The sequence below is a fragment of the Eumetopias jubatus genome, unplaced genomic scaffold, assembly GCF_037043125.1.
Source record: "Eumetopias jubatus isolate StellerSeaLion01/CBP00866 unplaced genomic scaffold, mEumJub1_p1.0 scaffold_4, whole genome shotgun sequence".
In the NCBI taxonomy this organism is placed as follows: Eukaryota; Metazoa; Chordata; class Mammalia; order Carnivora; family Otariidae; genus Eumetopias; species Eumetopias jubatus.
In genome coordinates, this window is record NW_028274810.1 from 172,285,021 (window position 1) to 172,308,341 (window position 23,321).

Genomic DNA, 23,321 nt, shown 5'->3' on the forward strand with positions numbered 1-23,321 from the left:
AGCATTGGAGAGGCCCAGTCAGAGAGGGGCCCAAAGTCACACAACGGCCATGAGGCAGAGCTGGAACTTGAATTCGGGTCACTGACTCTAAAAGCCAAGCTCTCAACTAATCTGCAAGGGGTCTCAAAAACGCCCTCTGGTATAGGCAGGTAAAATAAGTGAGGGAAGGGGCACCTGGGTGGCTCAGTCGGTTAAGCTGCTGCCTTCGGCTCAGGTCATGATCCTAGGGTCCTGGGATCGAGCCCCACATCGGGCTCCCTGCTAAGCGGGGAGCCTGCTTCTCCCTCTCCCTCTGCCTGCCTCTCTGCCTACTTGTTCTTTCTCTCTCTCTGTCAAATAAATAAAGAAAATCTTTAAAAAAAAAATAAGTGAGGGAAGCAGGAGAATGTGATTGAGGTGAACTGAAGAGCACATGTCCACCCACCTAAGGGCATTTGCAGCTACTCCATTCCAAAACATTGTAGTCAGGCAGAACTTTCTCAAGTTCTTAAACTTGAGAAATCAGACTAACTGACAAGCAAGATATCTAGATTAAGAAATCAATGGATTTTAAAATATTGGCTCAATTTTTCTTAAAAAATATATATTAAAATGGATAAAAAGAAAAAGAATCTGGTAATGCTAGCAAAGATAAGGAACAACTGGAAATCTTGTGCATTGCTGATGGGAATGCAAAAATAGTACAGCCACTTTGGAAAACAGTCTGACATACTTTTTATAAAGTTCAACATGTACTTACCACATCTAACAGTCCCACTGTTAGTCCAAGGTATTTTTTCAAGTGAAATGAAAACCTATATGCACACAAAAATCTATACCCAAATGTGTATAGTGGCTTATTCATAATCACCAAAAACAAAATGACCCACAGACCTGACACTGGGGAATGGATAAACAAACTGTGGTATATCCATGTAATGGGATACTACTCAGCATTAAAAAGGAATGAACTACTGATACACAAAACAACATGTACAGATCTCAAAGTATTATGCTAGGCTAAAGAAGCCAACTTAAAAGAGTATGTATACACAGTAAGATTCTATGAAGTTCTGGCAAAGCTGAAACTATAGAGACAGAAAACAGATGGGTAGTTGCCAAGGCCTAGGAGTAGAATGCACAAAGTCACAACAGAATGGAAGGGTGGGATGATGAAATGCATATCTTTATTGTGGTAGTTTTTAATCAAAACTTGCTGAACTATTATATACTCAAAAGAATGAATTTAACTATGTACATTATACCTTAACTAAACAATAAAGGAAATAGTTGAAAGATGAAAAAAAAGCACCAATTATATAAAACCTAAGTTTTATTATACACACACACACACACACACACACACATATATATATATAAAACAGCAATGTACTTTCTTCACTGATATGTGTGATTATTTTACATTATAAAGATAGTAAGTTAAGGACAAATTGATATATTTAGAGAAAGACACATAATTTTAAGATCTACACCATACTCCACAAAATAAAATCTATAGCACTCTAAAGCCATCTACTTTCTGGAAGACTAGACAAGAACTCCAAAAAATACACTGTATTATTATGAAAAGAGTGTTTGAATTGTTAATAGGGAGTCAAGTTAAAATATGCCCCTTATTACAGTAACAGATACAAAAAATGTTTTGCAAATTATGAAGAACCTACAAATATTAAATAGAATAGGTATGGTAAAAAGCAAAAGGATTTAGGGTCAGCCTGGCTCGAACCCTGTCTCTGCCACTTACTAGCTGTGTGACCTTGACAAATTGCTTAATCCTGCGGAGTCTTATTTTCTCAACCATAAAATGTAAAATCCTCAAAGGGTTTGTGTAGACTAAATGAGAAAATAAAGTGCTTTTTTGTAAAGCACTTTGCACATATGGTTAAATAAGGTACCTGTTACTAATGTATGTAAGGTTGAAAATTTGAAGATTTTCATCTTCTATTTTTAACTTAATGGCAAATAATGGCTTCTTGCGAGAATAGGACTACTCTAGAATCATGAAAGGATTCGGAGAGGCTGGTTCGAGTGGCAGCAGGTAAGACGAGGTGGCCCGAAGTGGTTGGTATTGTTTCACCAATCTTTTCGTTTGAACCTGACTATCGGGCAATACAGCTGTCCACTTTCCAGCCTCTGTTATCAGTGAAGAGCTTCCCTGGTGCCCCCACCTCCTCCGCTTAACAGGAGGCTTTAGCAGGCTAGGCTAGGGTGAGGCATGTGAGATGCCAAGGGTGCAAAAGTTAAGAAGCTCTAGGCATTTGCCTAGAGCTAGCCCTAGCCCAGCCCACCTTCCCTCCAAAATTCTTATTTCCACATTTCTCCCAACACATAGATTTTCCACGTTCTTCTCTACTGGGGGGCGGGGGCGGGGGGAAGGAATTGTTCCGCTTCCTTTAAAAAGATTCACACAGTTTGGTGACTAATCATTAGCCTCTACTACTGTTGTATCCTAGAGTCTGTATGTTCCCATTTTGGGTAACTTTCATTTTTGAAATATTCCTGTTTTTTTTCTCTATTAATCCAGGTATCTCTCTTTCAAGGAATCTGAAAGCTTGTTGACAAAAGTGATATACCTGAACTTCACCTTCTCCGAACAAAAGTAAAAGAAAATTTGTAAAAAAAAAAAAGATGAGTAAATTCAGCCTTAAGTGATCTGAAACGTACGTTTTTTTACTTTTATACTACCAGGCAATATCATCTTTTGTAGTTTGTAGCTCTAGGGTATCTCACTATATAAGAAAAACCTTTAAGCGGTTTGATTTGCTTCTTTATGGCGTCTGAAACATTGCTTTTCAATTGCTTTTACCTCATTACATACAATTTACTGAGAAAATAAAGATGTGCTTCCTCATTCATCAAAAGAAAGTAATCCTTTTTGAGCCAATGGTATTTTGGTCCATCTTTTCTAAAGCGTAAATCTAATTACAGTTATTGAACGGGAACTGAAGATTATTATTATTCTGATTCACTAATATACCTGAAGTGTAGAATGATATATTAAAATGCAAGTTGTCACCATTACTACATACTACTTCACAGTTCCAATTTAAAAATCTATTGTACAGAAATTACGTCTCATATACAAGAGCAATTTCATCAATGATATTTTAAATTTGATATTCTGTCTTGACTCCAAAGATTTTTAAATGTCCTGCTCTTCGAACTGAGGGCATTAGTTCAAGGACATACTAACTACGTTCTAGAAACTATCGTGCGTCCACTTAGACTTCACCTCTGAAGGCCCTGGGCCCAGGACCCGCGGGAGCCACAGGGTTGGGGGCGTCGTGGGCCCAGCGCTTCCCGGGCGGGCTCTGAACAGGCCAAGCGGCGCCGAGCCAGCATTAGCTCTCAAAGAGCCTGAGAGAGAGCCCCTCACCGGACAGCTTGCAGGCCACGTTTCCCGTGGGCCCCCAAGTGCAAGACATCTGAGGCGAGTTCCCTGCAGGGGGGCGGAGCCAGGACGAATTTTAGGTCCAAAAAACGAAACAAAGCGGGGCCCCGCGCGTGCGACGGAGGCGACCCGCAACGGTCCGCGCCCCCGGGGGAGAAGCGACCGCGATCCCAGGGCCTTTTACTCCGGTTTGGGAACTTCCAAATATCCCCGTAGGCGCACTATCTCCGAGCGGCTATAAACTGGTCACGGAGTACCGAGGTGGAGGGACTACTGCTTCAATTAGGGCAGCATGAAACATTTACCTTGGCGGTAGAATAATAGGTTAGCGCATCGCAGCGACACACTCCACATTTCCTCAGAAAATTAAAAGTCACGCTGGGCAAAACGGCAGGGCTCCCGCCTCAGCTCGGCGCCTGCCTGGGAGGCGCCCGCGCTCAGGCCGGACCCGTGACGGAAAGCCGGCGGCGAGGCTAGGCAACTCGCGAGGCCGCCCCGAGGGCCTTCATCACCGCGGACGCTCGACGTACTGCGCCTGCAGTCACGCCTCGGGGCGAACCCGGACGGGGCGGAGGGAGGGGACATGACGACGCCCCGCCCCTGTGGCCCCGCCCCCTGTGGCCCCGCCCCGCCGGGCCATTTGATTAATGACTCTCAGCCCCCGGCAGAGCCCGTCAGGTGGGCGCGGACCTCGGCGGGTCCCGCTGTCCCAGCCCTACATGGAGTCTGGCCCACACACGCCTGGCCACGGGGGCGACCGCATAAAAGGCGCGCCCAAGAGGGCCTAGAAGCGGCTGTCGACTTCGGCTGGACGAGGATGGAGTGACTTGTGCGGCCCTGGCCACTCAGACCAAGCTCGACGCTCCTGGTCCGCTCTTGCAGCGGAACGGAGCCCTGCACGGCCGCTCCAGGAAAGGTGAGAACCTCAGTCCGACCCCAGCAGTGTCGCTTGGTCCCCAGGTTCGTTAGGATAGCGGGTGCCTAGGTCCAAGGTGAGGTCAGGGGTCCCCTCTCCTCCCGCAGAAATTAGAATGAGCTCCCGCCGTCACCCCCGGGATCCCTGACCTTGGGAATGAATGGTGCGAGGGCTGCCCCCGTGGGCGCTGAGTACCCTGGCGAGGCCAGGGCTTCCCGCTGAGCCCGCGAGAATGACCTGCCCATCTCTCCTGCGGGGCTGGCACATAACGTTCCAGAAGTGCAAACAAGTCCCGAACCGGAGCTCTGCTTCCAAGATCTTCCTTCCTCGGTAGAATAGCCCTTTCACTTAATTTGTCCCTGAAAAGTAAAGTCGGCACCGTGCCCCTCCTGAGCCTTCTAAGCCCAGGAACTGTCAGGCCCCACAACTCTCCCAAGACGCGGGGAGGTAAACACGCCCCAGGCAAAACGACCTCATCTCTGAGAACGCCCCGAGCCACGTCGATGGCCCGGCCCGGCATGCCGTTGAAGCGAGAGGCCTGCGGTTCCCCGGGTTAAGCCCGACCGGCGCCGGGTCTCACCGCGCCTTGGGTCCTTTGCAGGGCACGCAGCGCGGGAAGCCGCCATGGACCGCGACGGCCCCGCAGGCAGCCCCCTGATCGCTAGCAACGAAACCGCGCCCCCGGTTGCCGCCACCCGCGACTCGAGCCCGGGCAGGGCCGGGCCAGGACCCGCGGGCCCGGGCGGCGGCGGGCGCCCGGGGGGCGGGAGGCCGGCTGCAGCGAACGCTGCGCGGGAGCGAAGCCGCGTGCAGACTCTGCGGCACGCCTTCCTGGAGCTGCAGCGCACGCTGCCGTCGGTGCCGCCGGACACCAAGCTGTCCAAGCTGGACGTGCTGCTGCTGGCCACCACCTACATTGCTCACCTCACCCGCAGCCTGCAAGACGACGCCGAGGCGCCGGCGGACGCTGGGCTGGGCGCCCTGCGCGGCGACGGCTACCTACACCCTGTTAAGGTAGGCAGGCAGGGAGGCCTGCGGAGCTGGGCCGGGGAGCAGGGCACCTTAACCCTCCGGGTCGGCCACCGCCTGGGCAGATGCCGCAGAGCTCTCACTCCTCCCTCGCGGCGAGACGGGGAACGGATCCGGACAGCGACCTTGGCCCGCAAGGGCACCGGTAGCGAGGTCCCCACTGCAAAAGGCTACTCCGTAACTGTTCACAGGTAGTGGATTTAAACCCGAAGTGGCTTGGGTCGTAGGGGCGTCCTACTCCACTTCCAGGATGCAGCCTACATGATGCCTTTCCTAGGTGAGAAGTTTCTTGGGAGTGCCTGTTGGGGTTTTTGGCAAGTTCTAGTGATTTTTAGTATCAGATTTACATTTATGAGCCTTTGAGAGTTTTAAATTTACATAATTATATTTCCATCGCGGTTTTTATCAGATGGTTGAAAAGTTTCACGAATTAAAGGGGGTGATGGAATTATCGCCCCTTAAATAATCCAGGAAACCATGTTGAAATTTTTTGTAAAACTGGTTAAGAACAAAGTGAGACCGTTCTGCCATTCTGCGGAGTAAATTTTCAGTCCGTTTTAATAAAGGTTAATTATCATGGATTAGGCAGTTACCTAGAATGTTAGAAAAACTATAATGTATTTATGTAATTTTCACAATAGATTGGGGTATGTTAATCAAGCCGATTCAGTACTATACTAAGATTCTGTAATGTGCAAATTAGCCCCTAGAATCCGTTTTGTATAATTTATTACATTACATGTAGGTAAAATGGTCAGGGTTTTCATTTAGCATGGTGTATACGGTTATGATTTATTACCTATATTGCAGTGTTTAGACTCTGCATTGTCCTTCTTGCCTAGATTTGTTTCAAAATCCAGCATTTATCTGGCTTTCTGTTCAAAATGCATTATCTACCCTATATTTTCTAAACCTAAATTTTCAAATTTTTGGTTCTACCATTCTGAAATATTTTGCCACACATATAAATATAAAATCAGGACTTAGACTTAAGCATATTAGTGTTCAATAAATTATTGAATAACCATCATTGAAATGTAGTAAGGTACATTGTCTAATATTAACTGAAACTAAAATTCTTTGGTGCGGTTTAACAGTTTACTTTGCAAATATAATCAACATAATGATAGACGCAAGCTATTTTGAATATAGAAATTTGGAATATCATTTGTTTATAATTATACTGGACCTCATATCTTTGTGCTATATAATATAATCTCTGCTGAAAAGTCATTCATTATTAATTAGGGGTTTTGCTCTACAGTCTGCATTAGATTGATATTCAAATATATCATTAATATTAGATTTCTTTTGACTTGACATTTCCCATATACTCTAAAAAAGTTTAACATTAAGTAGACTTTAATACAGAAAGCATCTGTTAAATGCCTCTGTAGGAGATACAATTCAGATAAGAAATCAAATTGTTTTCACCTTTGTTTCTTATAGTATCTTTTTGAATAAATACTGTTAATAATTTTCATATAACAATAAGCTTAACAGGAGTTTTTTTGTTTTTTGTACTTGATTCAGGCACCAAATGTTTTTGTAGTCTAATAACTCCTTTAAGAAAAATTAAATCTCATTTGTCCTCAAATCAGTTGTTTTGATTTTAAAAGACAATTCTAGGGATAATGAAACAAGGTCAAGGATTACCTCTTTAAAATGAAATTGATGATGGTTGAACAAGTGACTAGTCTGTTTTAAAATCATTTACTGAGTGTCTACTGTGTGCAAAGCACTGTTAGGAGAGTGGATACAATTAAGAGTAAGACTCAATCCCTGCCCTAAATTAATATGTAATAGAGACAAAGACAAAAATAAAATAATGTAAGGGATAATGTTCTGTATACCATAAGAGAGCTATAACCATGTGCTTTTGGAGGTTTAGAGGAAAGAGATTTCGTACGCGTAATTGAAACCACCTGTAACACATTATTTTACGGATATTACCAAATGTTTAAGTCTATTTTTGATTAATCTAATGCAAAAGAAATAAAAATATTCTGATCATACTAATTTTTAGTTAACTAAGGATGTTGTAACCCATAGTTAAAAAGTGTTCCAAGATGACTTTTTTTTCTGCCTTACAACATAGCATTACTATGTCTTTGATGATTAAAGATCTGTTAACAAATATTTCAAGGCCATGATTTTGAGTCATCAGTCCTTATTATCTGTATTGAGATTTAACATTTTTGGGAATTTACATTAAGAGTATCTCAAATGAAACTGGACGGTTAAAGTGATTGGGATCCTGGGGCATAGCCTAAAACAGCAGTTTTCATCCCTTTGGGATATGAGCAATTTGATTAGCACCAGTGTACCAAGGGGCAGTGATCCTTCAAGAGAACAGGGATATATTTCAGATTCTTATATTGGAGAAAAGCACAGATGACTTTATTAATTGCATTATCCCTGGAGAATCACTGTTGATAATATACATATACAGTAATCTTAAAAATAAAATACAAAGTTTTGTTATTTTGGGTCATTTAACTCCAGAATCCAAGAGTGCACTTTTAAGGTTTTCAGGTTCAGTTCGGTTAATCCTATGAGTTTGCTAGATTGTTCTAAGCCTCATGAAACATCATGGTTTTAAATAAACTTTATTAGGTAAAATAGAGGTCAGGATTGTGTTAATCTACAAAATGTTAAAACATTCCATTGAAAGGTGAAACGTAAAACAGTCAAACTAGCTTTTTCGGCATAATACTGACATGCAGCCTAACCAATATTTTATTTACATTTTATTTCTGACTCTTAAAACTACATATATACATTAAATTCAGTTGAATAAAATCATTAGAAGCCTTTTGGAAAATCAAAGTACAAAGTTCTTAAAGTTTTATCATTAAGTTCATGAAAAATGAGGCAAAAATTCACATACACATTTTTTTAAGTTTATTTTATTTTTTAGTAATCTCTACAGCCAAGGTGGGGCTCAAACTCATGACCCTGAGATCAGGAATCACACATTCCTCCCACTGAGCCAGCTAGGCATCCCAAAAATCCACATATACATTTTTAAGTTTGCTTCATTAATTACTTATGTCCCGCCAAGGAACAGATGCCTTCATTTGTCTCCACATTTGGTTGCATGATTTAGAGTCATTCTCAATACAGCAGGACCCAGGTAGCACATATCAGAAATACCAGGGAGCATTCAGTGGAATGTTTATTTTATTTGCTTTTAAATATATTTAATTCATATGGAATATTCAAATTACATCTGAAGTTTAAGCATGACATTTTTATGCTCATGAATATGAGGCAGGAATTTAAAAGATTGAGAAGCACAGGTTTATAATGTGCCAAAAATTCTACACTTGAAATTGATTATTTTAGCCCTACACTATTAACTACAAGTATTAGTCGGCTTGGGCTGCAATAACAAAACACCATAGACGGGAAGGCTTAAAAAACAAATTTATTCTCTCACAATTCTGGAGTCTGGAAAGTCTAGGATCAAAGTACGGGCCATTTGAATTCCTGGTGAGAGCTCTCTCCCTATCTTGTGGTTGGCCAACTTCCTTCTTTCTCAGGAAAAAAAGAAGCTTTCTCTCTTTTTTTTTAAAGATTATATTTATTTATTTGACAGAGAGCGAGATAGTGACAGTAGGAACACAAGCAGGGGGAGTGGGAGAGGGAGAAGCAGGCTTCCTGCTGAGCAGGGAGCCTGATGCAGTCTCGATCCCAGGACCCTGGGATCATGACCTGAGCCGAAGGCAGACGCTTACTGACTGAGCCACCCAGAAGCTTTCTCTTCAAAGACCACTAACCTGGGCTCCTGGATGGCTCAGTCAGTTAAGTGTCTGCTTTCCACTCAGGTCATGATCCCAGGATCCTCAGAGTACCACGTCCACATCAGTAGGGCTCCCTGCTCTGCAGGGAGTCTGCTTCTCCCTCTTCGCCTCCCCCAACTCTCTCTCTCAGTCTCTCTCTCAAATAAGTAAGTAAAATCTTAAAAAAGAAAAAAAAAGACCACTAATCCATCATGAGGGGACCCACCCTTTTAACCTCATTTAGCTTGAATTACCTCCACAAATACCATCACATTGGGAGTTAGAGCATCAACATATGATACAAACATTCAGTCCATAGCATTATGGCACAAGGTTCTTTGTTATAATGCAGGACTGGAATCTGATCTAACAATGTCAGCTCCTGACATATCAGAAAAAACCCATACCAGTTTCCAAAACTGGGGTTATCAACCCATGGCAAGAACCCAAGGACAGGACCAGAGATACACCCAGAATGTGTAAGAAAGCACATCTGTGATTTAAAAAAAACCTGAAATGGATGCAAAAATAAGTAGCACAGTGTCAGTGTTATTACTGCATCAAATATAAAGTACAAGGTTATTTACAGGAAGATTATACAGGAGTAGATCATTTTAAATTCTAAGTAACACAAATTTTATATTTATCTGTGTTTAAAGTATAGATTTCCAGCCAGAATAATCTGAATTTAACCCTAAAATGGACCTGAGCTGCATGAGAGCAAACACTTATTATATCTGGAGGCATAAAACTAGGACTCTTGTTGGTTGCAAAGAACAGAGGCTTGCTGGATGGTATCACATGCCTACTTAACTATCCCTTATAGCTACATTTTACATCTGGAATGCCAGTTTAGGTGATAGTACTGTACTCAGAAGTACAATCTGACTCTACCTTATACTCAACTTCTGCAAAAAGAGGTCCATTCCGATTTAATTGGTCTGGTGTGTGACTTGGCCATCGGTATTTTTTAAAGCTCCCCATGTGATTTTATTTTTTTATTTTTATTTTTTTTAAGATTTTATTTATTTATTTGACAGAGAGAAACATAGCGGAAGAGGGAACACAAGCAGAGGGAGCAGGAGAGGGGGGAAGCAGGCCTCCTGCTGAGCAGGGAGCCTGATGCGGAGCTCGATCCCAGGACTCTGGGATCATGACCTGAGCCAAAGGCAGACGCTTAATGACTGAGCCACCCAGGTGCCCCTCCATGTGATTTTGATATGGAGCTTGGGTTAAGAATCTGAAGTTCTTAGGGTCTTTTACCTTGTTAATAATTGTATCTCTATTTGAGCACTGCAGATTATTTGTCAGGCATTTAAGAACATTTCATGGTGCTGTGTAACCAGCAGTGAGCCTGTGACTGTTCAGTGATAAAAAGAGCCTGCTACTCACTGTAGCATTTACTCTCTGAAGAGTGTGGGATCCCATTGCTGACCTTTGGGAGTTGCACTTTATTAGTCTAAAGACTTCTCTTTGTATAAAAGTAGTATTTCTCTGACTAGTATTCCAAGGACCTTAGAACTAACCGATTATCAGACACCCCTCCCCAAGAAAAATTTCTGAAAGTACTACTTATATAATATGTTTCTTTCTCATCATGTCTATTTGGCAATAAGTCATATTATTTTTGAGAGGTTGTCCACTTTTAAGGTGAATTTAGAAAATTCACAATCAGGGGCGCCTGGGGGGCTCAGTCGTTAAGCGTCTGCCTTTGGCTCAGGTCATGATCCCAGGATCCTGGGATCGAGCCATGCATCGGGCTCCCTGTTCAGTGGGAAGCCTGCTTCTCCCTCTCCCATCCCCCTGCTTGTGTTCCCTCTCTCGCTGTATCTCTCTGTCAAATAAATAAAATCTTTTTAAAAATTATAAATAAATAAATAAGATCTTTAAAAAGAAAATTCACAATCAGAATACAAATGCAATAATTACTGAAAGGCTAATGCTGTATGATGCCACTACATCCAGACATTTATTTTGGATGTTTTATCTACATAACACCAAACATTATAACATTTGCAACTTCGAGATAATGCTTTTAGCTAGATAAAATTTTTTTTAAGATTTTTATTTATTTATTTGATAGAACTCAGGGGGATGGGCAGGGGGAAAGGGACAAGAAGACTCTGTGCTGAGCGTGGAGCCCAACGCGGGGCTCATTCCCAGGACACTGAGATCATGACCTGAGCAGAAACCAAGAGTTGGACGCTTAACCGACTGAGCCACCCAGGCGCCCCCTAGATAAAATGTGTAAAAAGTTGAGTTAGTCACTTATTGTAGTTCTGTGACAAGTGGGAACATATAATATTTACCATGTATAACTTCTTAAAATATCTTTAAATATTTTGTTTTAGAGTTAGTTTTAAATTAAAACACTGTTAATAGATATATTTTCCTTTGCTTATCTATATTCATTCTCCATGATTTCCATATTATTTTATACAGTTATAATCAAAGTCTTGGTATATTTTTACTTTTATTGCTAGCACTAATAAACATTGTTTTATGTTGTTCCTTTGACTTCACAATTATAATTGTTACTAGCTTCATGATATTGCATTTGCTTTGAGGCATTTGGAATTTTTAATATTACTAATACAGACCTATCTGTCACAGATACTAATTTTTGGATTCTTGTTTAAATATTCTTTTTCAGAAATGGCCCATGCGATCAAGATTATACATTGGTGCTACTGGTCAGTTTCTGAAGCATTCTGTGTCTGGAGAAAAAGCAAATCATGGCAGTACTACAACAGACTCACAGCCTTAGGCTTTTCCCTGATGGGTGCTGGTAGAAAGTGGCGTGCATTGTTTTTAAATAGTAGGAAATCAGTCTGTATTTATTACATCAGGCATAACAAACATCATTCCTGAAAGTCTGCATGTGAATCCATAGTGGGAAGTTCAGATTTATCTGTCTCATCTAAATAAATGTGGAATGAAGTCATCAGTCTTGTATAAAATACACAGCTTATCTATCCGTTGTGAGAGATATTCACTACTGTATAGTGCAAGAAAAACTATTGGAAAAAAGAAAAGCACCCAAATCAAAGAATTGTGTATATATCCAAAGAATGCACACATTTTCTGTAGGTATCTATTACACCCTGAAAAGCTGATATCTATCAATAATCTTGATAGTTTAAAAAAAATAAGACACTAATATTCCATTTTTGTGAAAACCAGTTTATGCTTAAGTTGGTCTGAGAAGCCATTTCAATTGGAAGGTGTGAGATCATTTATTCAGTTTTAGCTAAAGATGTGTGAAAGGATTGTTGAGGTATTAGGAAGTTGCAGTAACTTCTACAACTAGTTATTTTTCCCTCTTAGAAAACCTGTTTGGAGTATTAGAAGAGTTTGCTGTATTGGACAGGGCTTGGCCACCTTCCTAGATGACTATGAAATATCTTATTTTGTTTCCAAATTGTGGAAGGCTTTGGGAATCCCTGTAGCCCAGTGTAAACAGCAGATGAGTGTCACTGGGCAGCAGGGTTCCTCACCCTCCTCCCTGGTCCCTCCATATCCGCTCCACCCTTTCAGGTCCTGGACTAGATGAGCAGGCACAGCTGCAGCCACCTTACAGAGTCAACCCCTCCCGGTCTCGGTTTTGCCTAAGCTCCTTCTCCTCCTTGTCAGTTGCTGTTCACAATCTACCTACTTGGCCATTATGAAATAGAAGAGAAAACCCGTCTGATTGGGAATTCCGGCACTGATCTGCACCTTGAGAGGGTCTGAGGACACACAGTGACTACCCTGAGTTCAATCAGGCCAGAGCATATCCCCCTGAATCTGCCCCAGTGTGAACATGCAATCGGGAAGGTCCTCTCCCGTGGGCCTCTCCCCTCACACTGCACACCACGTGCCCAGGGAGCAGCTGTTCTACCTGATTGTGCCCGTTTCCGTTTTCAACAGGAGCTCAGGGGTCAGAGCCATGAAGTAGAAATGTCTGTCAGGGACCGCACTGAATCCCAAAACAGGTCTCTTGTCATGTCTTGAACTCCCTTCCTTCTCTTTCTCCTCATCTTAACTATTCCTCTTTCCAACCGTAAAGTTCATTTATTTCTCAATAACCACGTGTTAAGGAAGCTGAATTTGATCCAAGATTAGCAAATAGGAAAGTATATTAATGGACTTGGTTGAACCGATTACTATAGCTGTTGAACCATCATTTTATTTGTCTCCTCACTGCGGTTTTCTTACAGCTTTTGGCAGTGAAATGAGGTAAAGGACCATTGAAGGCACAAACCATCACTCAGTTGATTCAGCTGAACATGACCATATTTCAGCTCATATCTGATAGCCTGTAATTTTTATTATTTGAATGTGAATACTCCTAGTAATGTGACCAAAGCATGTCTTTAAAAGAAAAGGCATATAATAAAAAATTTTCTACATATTAATATGTAGCAAAAATGTTTGTATATTTAAATATTTGTGACTATATTTACCCACTCATATAACATGGAAAGGAATAAAATGTAAAATGAGGTATGAATTCAGCCATTCACTATTATGTTATTTCCATAAAAAGTGCTATGACTAATCTTTTATCTTAAGGCATGAAAGCAAAGTTCTTTAAAGTTACCTGAAACTGAACTCTAAATACTACATTTGATAGCAAGAGTTTCAGAAAAATGGTTTTCTTGCTAATAATGATCTATTTGGCTACAGTTGTTAAAGCATTTAATTGGGGGAAAATTATGACTTTTGTTGAATTGCCAGACCTTCCTATATCATCCTGTTAAAATAGTTAAGCTTTGCCTTTGGCAGTATTACTTTTTATTTCTTCTTGTCCACTTACAGAAATGTTTTAATGCCAAAGAAGTATATTTCTGTCCTAGGTTTTCTTAACACTTCATTAAATTGCTAAATATGTTAACAGCTTTTGGTAGATTGGAAATTCTCAAGGGAGAAATTGCATATTTTCACCCAAAGGTTCAAAGGAGCATGCTGTTTTAATTAATGGTACACGGTCGAGATAAACACATTACTAAAATAAAGCATTAATTTGAAAATTAATTTAGTCTGTTAAGTTTGCATCTGTCTCTGGGGATATTTAACAAAGACTTTAGGTACTTAAGGTACATTTGAAATCTTTCTAGAAGATAGATAACTGTTTGGCATTAGCTTCTTCACCATGCTCCCTTTAATGGAGTATATATTAGGACTGGGGAGGGGAGGTATATTTGGATCACAGTATTATCCTATAATCTGCAAGGGAAATCCTAAATTCCCGTCATTTCACTCAGCTCTCAGCAATATGACAGATATTTAAATTCTTCTGTAATGAAAATTTTAGAGGATAGGGAAGTGCCTTTTTAGAAGCATAACCAGTTCCAACAGACTTTAAAAATATTATTTCCTTTTCTGATTATAAAAATACAGTGCAGTTGATTGTATGTTGATCATGCATCAATAATTATATTAAAAGTATATATATATATATATACACACCTGTTTTACAAATTAAAACTTAATAATAAAAGGGATTACGTGGAAAATAAAAGTCCTGCAATGGAAGAGGGTGTTTGGGATATAGAATAAGGGTGGGGAAATCTATTCACACATTACCTGGTAAAAAAGATGGGTTTTGCATTTTTATAAGGCTTATTTGGCCCAACTACTTCAATCTGCAGTTATAGATATCCTAAACAGTGGTTTTCTTATCTATTCATGGAGACTTTATTTAAACTTAGAAGAAACTGCAAAAAGAATATAAATGCTAATTGACCTTACTGAAACACCCAGTCATTATTTGAGTTGAAATTGCTTTTTAGGTTAAATTACTCAATAATTTCTCTTTCTCTCACAGGTCCTCATTTTATATTCTTGAAAGCAACTAACCAGTTATTATCAAGAAAAGCGAAAGTAGGAGAGGGAGAGGTAGTTGTATATATATTTTCCAGCACATCATTTAATTTTTTTATTTAAGCCTTGGGGTATCATAGTGTCATTCGGAGGAAATAAACCAAACAGACAAAACATTTCTGCAGTGGCCTACATGATTCCCTTAAAAATCAACAAATGGGGTGCCTCGGTGGCTCAGTTGGTTAAGCGACTGCCTTCGGCTCAGGTCATGATCCTGGAGTCCCGGGATCCAGTCCCACATCGGGCTCCCTGCTCAGCAGGGAGTCTGCTTCTCCCTCTGACCCTCTTCCCTCTCGTGCTCTCTATCTCTCATTCTCTCTCTCTCAAATAAATAAATAAAATCTTTTAAAAAAATCAACATGAATTGTACTTGGCATAATTATAAGAAAAGGTGCTTGTTGGCTCCACACAAATTGTATTCTTAGCTGGCAGGAAGAAGAAATTATAAATCAAACACATTGCTTCTGATCCAAATTTATATATTAGATATCTTACTTTGAGAGGATGACTTAATCCAAATGCTCTTTCCTAACCAGGTATAGGTTATTGCAGGTTATATCAGTCGTATATTTTATTTGAAAAGGTATGAACTTGGACTCTTCGAGCATTGGCATATTGTTTTAATCTGGTAACAAAAAGGTTTATTTATTTATTTGAGACAGAGAGAGAGAGCGTGAGCGTGAGGGGCAGAGGGAGAGGTAGAGAGAGAAAGTCCCAAGCAGACTCCCGCTAAGCATGGAGCCCAACATGGGGCTCAATCCCAGGACTCTGAGATCATGACCTGAGCCAAAACCAAGAGTTGGATGCTTAACCCACTGCGCCACCCAGGCACCCCAAATTCTTTTTTTTTTTTAACCTTGCTGGAGGATGTGATATCTACAGTTTCCCAAATGACTTTTACAACTAGTAGTGTACTAATGCTATCCTTCTCCATGGTACACTTTTGATTTTTTTAGTTTTGTTTTTGTTCTTGTAACTTAAAAAATATCCAAAAGTTAAGATTCCCAATTTTTAAAAGGAACACTAGGGAAATATAAAATTGTATATCTCAAAGAAATTAATATGTATAGGACTGTCTTACTGGGGAAAAAATGCCCCTTAAATCCTATAGATTTGCTTCCTATAAACTTTGAGTACAGCACAGACGGTACTGTGGCACAGTTGGGAATGTGGGACATTAGTGCTCTTGCCTAACTACATAAACCCAGCAAGGGCTTCCCTTCCTATGTTTATACAAGTCTTAGTTTCAACTCATAAGAGAAACCAGCTCAGTGAAATATACCTCAATCACTCAAACTTTTTCATTATAAATTTTACCATAGCATTCAGCTGTCAGAAGCTTTTAAATTATAAACTGAAGAATAATCTTAACTATTAGGCTTAAAGATTATGTCAATAGTCATTTCCTGTGCCTATGAATGTTACTGAAGAAACTCACGCATTCCTGCCTTCTCAGAACCAAGAAGTATGTCCACGGGGAGCTCTGGAGGTGGACTTAAATCACTTGTCTCCATTTTTATATAGTCAATGTGAGGTCTAGATAAGAATTGATTAAAGCAATCTTATTTTTCAGTAAGTTCTGAAATCAGTCAATTTAAAAATCTTAAACATGTGCTATTAGAAAGCATCTTAATTCTTTATGTAGATATGTATATCATGTGGATCAGTATTTTTTTTAAAGATTTTAAAGATTTTATTTGTTTATTTGACAGACAGCATGCACAAGCAGGGGGAGCAGAGGGAGAAGCAGGTTCCCCGCTGAGCAAGGAGCCCGATATGGGACTTGATCCCAGAACCCTGGGATCATGACCTGAGCTGAAGGCATCCCAGGACTCTGGGATCATCACCTGAGCTGAAGGCAGATGCTTAGCCAACTGAGCCACCCAGGTGACCAGATCAGTATTTTTTTTAAATTAAGTTGTATTTTAGGGGCGCCTGGGTGGCTCAGTCGTTATCCATCTGCCTTCAGCTCAGGTCATGATCCCAGGGTCCTGGGATCGAGCCCCACATCAGGCTCTCTGCTTGGTGGGAAGCCTGCTTCTCCCTCTCCCGCTCCCCCTGCTTGTGTTCCCTCTCTCGCTGTCTCTCTCTCTGTCAAATAAATAAATAAAAATCTTAAAAAAATAAAAAATAAAAAATAAGTTGTATTAAAAAAAACAAAAGGCCTGTGCAAGATTGTTTCTCCTTTGTGTGCAGCACACCTGTCTCTCTTGCTGATTTTAAGCCCCTATACTGGAGTCGTCTTGAAACATAGGCCATAACCAAGTGGAAAAAGTGGTGTGCAATGGCAGAAACAGGAGAGTCAAGGGAAGGAACAAATGTGGGAAGTGGGAAGCTATTTCCAAATTCTCCTTTCAGAAAGGAGGCCAGTTCCACCACGAAACCAGTCAGACTCTAAAAGTGTTGGAAAGACTGCCTTCAAAAGACCTGACTTGAGGACAAGACCAGAACAAGAAAAAGCTGCTGATGCTGTGCTACACCTGACCTGAGAGGTCCAGAAAGCAGCCACACGAGGTCTCAGGAAGGACTAGAACCAGGTGGTTCTATTTCCCTCTCTGGCCAGACAGCCAGTGCCAGAAGCTGGACAATGTCTAGAGTGATAGTGGTGATGGGAATGGCTTGACTCAAGACAGAAATTCTTGTCACTCCAACAGTAACTGCTGTTCTCTCCCCCTCCCCCAACCCATGCAAGCCCCACCCAGACGTACGGCCACTCTCGGGATACACACTCATTACATTAGTGCTCTCCCTTCCCTTGGTGAAAGGAAGCAGAGCTTCCTGCAAAAATGAATGATGAGAGGAGAGACAGCATGTTACTCAAGATCCACCTTTAGTCAAACTTGAGGAAGTGAGGAATGGGGAGGCCAGAAGAGGTCAAAAAATAAATAGATCCTAGATAAAAACCTAAATCCCACTTCCTAATAGGAGGTGAGTTGGGGGACACCTATGTGAGCAAATTTCCTTGGGGCATGAAGTAGTTTACTAACAAGAGGAGGGGATCATATATATACATATGTATATATGTATTTAAAGGTTTTATTTATTTGAGAGCACAGAGGGGACAGTGAGAGGGAGAAGCAGACTCCCCACTGAGCAGAGAGCCCCATGCGGGCTCGATGGATGTGGGGCTCCATCCCAGGACCCTGGGATCATGACTTGAGCCGAAGGCAGATGCTTAACCAACTGAGCCACCCAGGTGCCCCGGGGATCATATATTTTTAAATATTAAACTGATTTAGTAGTGTGCAGGCTCTCCTACTCACTGAATTAAGGACCTCTGGTTAAGGGGAGACTCCTCCTAGAATGAAGTCATTGTTCACCTTTGAAGTCACAAAACTGACTCAGAATCCCTAGTAAGATAATAGACCTAAACTTCAAACTTTATTAAAAGAGAAAACAAAATTTGAAATTCCAAAAGTTCCCTATATGAAGAACAGCCAAAATTGGAGGCCTCTAAATAGAGTTTTACTCTAAATGGTAACAGAGGGGAGAGTCAGGCCAAGGGGCAGACAGGGAAAAAGGCCGCAGTGCAGACATAATTCTCCAATGTCATCCACTGTGGGTAGAGTGATTCCAGGACCCTGGGAACATGACCCGAGCCGAAGGCAGACACCCAACTGACTGAGCCACCCAGGCACCCCTGAGAGTCTGCTTCTTACCTGCTTGAGGCTGCCTGCCCTGTTACCTACCTGGATGCTTTAGGCATTCTAGTGTTCTACCCCCAGTCCTGTTGGAAAATACCCTTCTTGGCTTCAGGTCTCTTACTGTGATAAGCATTTGGCTTAGTGTTTGCCCTTAACAAACTTCCCTTGCCTTTTCCTCATGTTCCCATCAACTCATAAAGTTGATGAGAAATAAAAGCTGAGGAAATATATGTAGACAGTAGAAGTTAGGAATGTCTTCTCTGGCTGGTTAGCTCAATTAGATGGAGGGTTAAAGATGGCAAGGGGAAGCATGACACACATACAGAAAAACAAAACAAAACCCAAAAAGCCATAAAGGAAAAGATGGGTAATTTTGACTATATAAAATAATTTTTTATGAAAAATTATGTTATTGAAAAAATCATAAACAAGACAAATAGACAAAAAGCAAACCGGGGGAGGGATGTTGGGGGGACACAACATATAAGATAGTCACAGTAGTCATTTCCTTTATATAAAATCAGCTTTGGGCGCCTGGGTGGCTCAGTCAGTTAAGCGTCTGCCTTTGGCTCAGGTCATGATCCTGGGGTCCTGGAATCGAGCCCCACGTCGGGCTCCTTGCTCAGCAGGGAGTCTGCTTCTCCCTCTGCTCTTCCCCCTGCTCGTGATCACGTGCTCGCTCTCTCTCTCTCTCACAAAATAAATAAAATCTAAAAAAATAAAATAAAATTAGCTCTCAGAAGTTAAAAAAACCAGCAACTCAGTAGAAAATGCTGCAAATGGTATAAGAAGTTCATTGAAAGAAAACAGCCAATATTTCTATGGAAAGACACAAACTCACATATGATTAAGAAATATAAATTTAAAAAGCAATGAAACAACATATTTCACCTATCAGGATGATACAGACTATCCAGTTGTAAGACAAATAAGTCCTGGGTAGGTAACATACAGCATGACGACTATAGTTAACGATTATATAACTGAAAGTTGCTAAGAAAGTAGATCTTTTTTTTTTTTTTAAGATTCTATTTATGTATTGGGGCTCCTGGGTGGCTCAGTCGTTAAGCATCTGCCTTCAGCTCAGGTCATGATCCCAGGGTCCTGGAACCGAGCCCCGCCATCAGGCTCCCTGCTCCGCAGGAAGCCTGCTTCTGCCTCTCCCACTCGCCCTGCTTGTGTTCCTGCTCCCGCTGTCTCTGTCAAATAAACCTTTAAAAAAAAAATATTTTATTTATGTATTTAATTGACAGAGAGAGACACAGCGAGAGAGGGAACACAAGCAGGGCAGTGGGAGAGGGAGAAGCAGCCTTCCTGCCGAGCAGGGAGCCTGATGCAGGGCTTGATCCCAGGACCCTGGGACCATGACCTGAGCCGAAGGCAGCTGCTTAACCAACTGAGTCACCCAGATGCCCCAAGAAAGCAGATCTTAAAAGTTCTCATCACAGGGCGCCTGGGTGGCTCAGATGGTTAAGCATCTGCCTTCGGCTCAGGTCATGATCCCAGGGTCCTGGGATCGAGTCCTGCATCGGGCTCCCTGCTCCTTGGGAGCCTGCTTCTCCCTCTGCTTCTCTCTCTCCTCCTGTCTCTCATGAATAAATAAATAAATAAATCTTTAAAAAAAAAAGTTCTCATCACAGGAAAAAAAAATTTATAACTATGTGAGGTGGATGTTAACTGAACTTATTGTGATATTTCACAACATATACATATATCAAACCATTATGCTGTACACCTTAAACAACGTTATATGTCAATTATGTCTCAGTATACTGGGGGAAATGGTTAACTGGACTCAGAAGGTAAGTGATGATTAATTTTTCTGGCATACTGGAGTTAATTTATTTTAACCAGGCCCTAATGCTTAAGAATGTTTTGTTTTGTTTTTTAAGATTTTATTTATTTGAGAGAGAGCGAGCAAATGAGTGGGGGTAGGGGGTGGGGAGGAGCAAAGAGAGAGGGAGAAGGGGAGCAGGGAGCCCGACGAGGGACTCGATACCAGGATCCCGGGATCATGACCTGAGCCGAAGGCAGACACCCTACCGACTGAGGCACCCAGGCACCCCAAGAATGTATGTTTTTGATGAAAATAAATCCCTAGTTTTTATCCTCATGCCTTTCTCCCCCTCTCCCAGGTAATATTAAATGGAGCAATGGTGGGGGTAGGGGGAACAGTGGTACAAATTTAAAATACCCATTATCGGTAAGGATAAGGAAACGAGGACTGTCACACTGTTGGAGTGCAAGCCCTTTTAAATACAACGTGGAGATATCTCTCAATATTTTAAGTGTATACACTCTGACCTAGTATTGCACATTAAAAGATTTCCCTAAAGATACTCTTATATTCACAAATGCAAGAATAATTACTCCAAGTATTTGTCATTTACCTTGCAATTTGTAGATTTAACAATGCAGTATTACCTGCAGTTTCGGCTGCACCCAAGTAACCTACCAAAAATGCAAACCTGAGGATGTAACACACCTGCTGAAATCCCTTTAAAGATTCCCTATTATCTAGGGGTGCCTGGGTGGGTCAGTTGGTTAAGTAACTGCCTTCGGCTCAGGTCATGATCCTGGAGTCCCCGGATCGAGTCCCACATCGGGCTCCCTGCTCAGCAGGGAGTCTGCTTCTCCCTCTGGCCCTCCTCCCTCTCGTGCTCTCATTCTCTCTCTCAAATAAATAAACAAAATCTTAAAAAAAAAAGATTCCCTATCATCTAAAGGTATGTAACGCTCTAACTTCACCTGTGAAACCCTTACGTACACCCTTACTCTACCGCTTCCTGTTTTACATTTTCCATTATAGCGCACACACACACACACACACACACACACACACACACACACACTACTATTTCATGCTTCAGTGCCTTTATTCATAAATCAGTTGGTCCACAAACATTTTTCCATTATTTTTTTATTGAAGTATAACTAACATACAGTATTATATTAGTTTCAGGTATACATTATAATGATTCAACAATTCTAAACATTTCTCAGTGCTCATCATAACTGTACTCTTAATCCCCTTTAACTGTTTCACCCCACCCACCCACCTCCTCTCTGGCAACCACCAGAGGGGGTTCTGAATTGTTCTCTGAATTTGTCTGTTTTTTGTTTGTTTCTTTTTTCTTTGGTCATTTGTTTTGTTTCTTAAATGCTACACATGACTAAAGTCATATGGTACTTGTCTTTCTGTCTGATTTATTTCACTTAGCATTATATCCTCTGGGGTTGCAAATGGCAAGGTCTCATTCTTTTTTATGGAGGAGTAATATTCCATTGTAAATATATACCACATCTTCTTTATCCATGCATCTGTGGATGGACATTTGCATTTCTTCTATATTTTGTGGAAGTGGGGTGCAGCTTTTTGGATTAGTGTTTTCATTTTCTTTGGATAAATACCCAGGAGTAGAATTAATGGATCATATGGTATTATTCTTAATTTTTTAAGGAAACTCCATAGTGTTTTCCACAGTGGCTACACCAATTTACATTCCCTCCAGCACTGCACTTGAGTTCCTTTTTCTCCACATCCTCACCAACACTTGTTTCTTGTGTTTTAGATTCTATCCATTCTGACCAGTGTAGGGTGATACCTCATTGTGGTTTTGATTTGCATTTCCCTGGTGATCAGTGATGTTGAGCATTTTTTCATGTGTCTGTTGGCCATTTATATGTCTTAATTGGAAAAATGTCTATTCAGGTCCTCTGCCCATTTTTTAATACTATACTACAACAATATAATACTATATTATTACTATGTTAGTATTTTTTAACACTACAATACACACTGTTCATTGCTTACCATATCAGTTAGGAATTGCATTCAGCTGCTAATAAAAAAGACCCAACCTCAGGGGGTTAAATAAATTAGGACTTTATTCTCTCATGTAAAAGAAATCCATAGGTAGGAAGTCCAGGACTGGTAAGATGGCTTTATAAAGTCATCAGGGTCCAAGGCTTCTACTTTTTTCTCATTGGCCAGAACTGGGACACAAGTTCACCCCAGGTGTCAGGAAGGTATATCAGTCTGGATTTTGTTGAGGTATCTGCTCCAACTAGTTTAAAAAGAAAGATGTGGGACACCGGGTGGCTCAGTCAGTTAAGCGTCTGACTCATTGATTTCAACTCAGGTCATGATCTCAGGGTCTTGAAATCCAGCCCCGCATCAGGCTCCATGCTAAGCTCTATGCTAAGCATGGAGCCTGCTTAGTATTCTCTCTCTCCTTCTTCCTCTGCCCCTCCCCCCATGCACATACATGCACATGCACTCTCTCTCTCTAAAAAATAAAAATAAATAGTAAAAGAAAGAATGGGGTGCCTGGGTGGCTCAGTCAGTTAAGCATCCAACTCTTGGTTTTGGCTCAGGTCACGATTTCAGGGTCTTGGGATCAAGCCCCGCATCCAGCTCTGCCCTCAGCAGAGTCTGCTTGGGATTCTCTCTCTCTCCTCCTCTACCCCTACCCCTGCTCATGCTCACTTTCTCTCTCAAATAATTTTTTTTTAAAGAAAGAAAGAGCTTATTATAGAGCATTAGTGACTTACAGAGTCATTGAGATGAAACAAACTCAGGCTTAATTTATAGGAACAATTTTCAAAATCATTCCACAGAACTGGGCTGCCAAGGCAGCTGATACTTCTGCAAGGATCTGGATCCTGCCTGCCAAATGAGAAACTACCCC

The 23,321-nt window shown here is 41.2% G+C and overlaps 2 protein-coding genes across 2 annotated transcripts in view; both read left to right on the top strand.

The window, feature by feature from the left end:
- Window positions 1-2,617, top strand: part of PPP1R42 (protein phosphatase 1 regulatory subunit 42) — a 59,094-nt gene extending 56,477 nt beyond the window's left edge. Inside the window, 2 exon segments of the mRNA XM_088022807.1 lie at window positions 2,525-2,562; window positions 2,565-2,617. Of these exon segments, the coding sequence (XP_087878933.1) occupies window positions 2,525-2,562; window positions 2,565-2,617 (91 nt within the window).
- A 2,314-nt stretch (window positions 2,618-4,931) lies between these two features.
- Window positions 4,932-11,888, top strand: TCF24 (transcription factor 24). The gene is made up of 2 exons (XM_028109379.1): window positions 4,932-5,321; window positions 11,775-11,888. The coding sequence occupies exons 1-2, from the start codon at window positions 4,932-4,934 to the stop codon at window positions 11,886-11,888; spliced, it is 504 nt and encodes a 167-aa protein (XP_027965180.1).
- The last annotated feature ends 11,433 nt before the right edge of the window (window positions 11,889-23,321 follow it).

What these genes read in the sequence shown, in the direction of transcription:
- TCF24 (XM_028109379.1), top strand. Translation starts at nt 4,932, where the DNA reads ATGGACCGCGACGGCCCCGCAGGCAGCCCCCTGATCGCTAGCAACGAA. An exon ending in GCTACCTACACCCTGTTAAG is followed by an intron (nt 5,322 to 11,774) that starts GTAGGCAGGCAG and finishes ATTCTTTTTCAG; the next exon opens with AAATGGCCCATGCGATCAAG.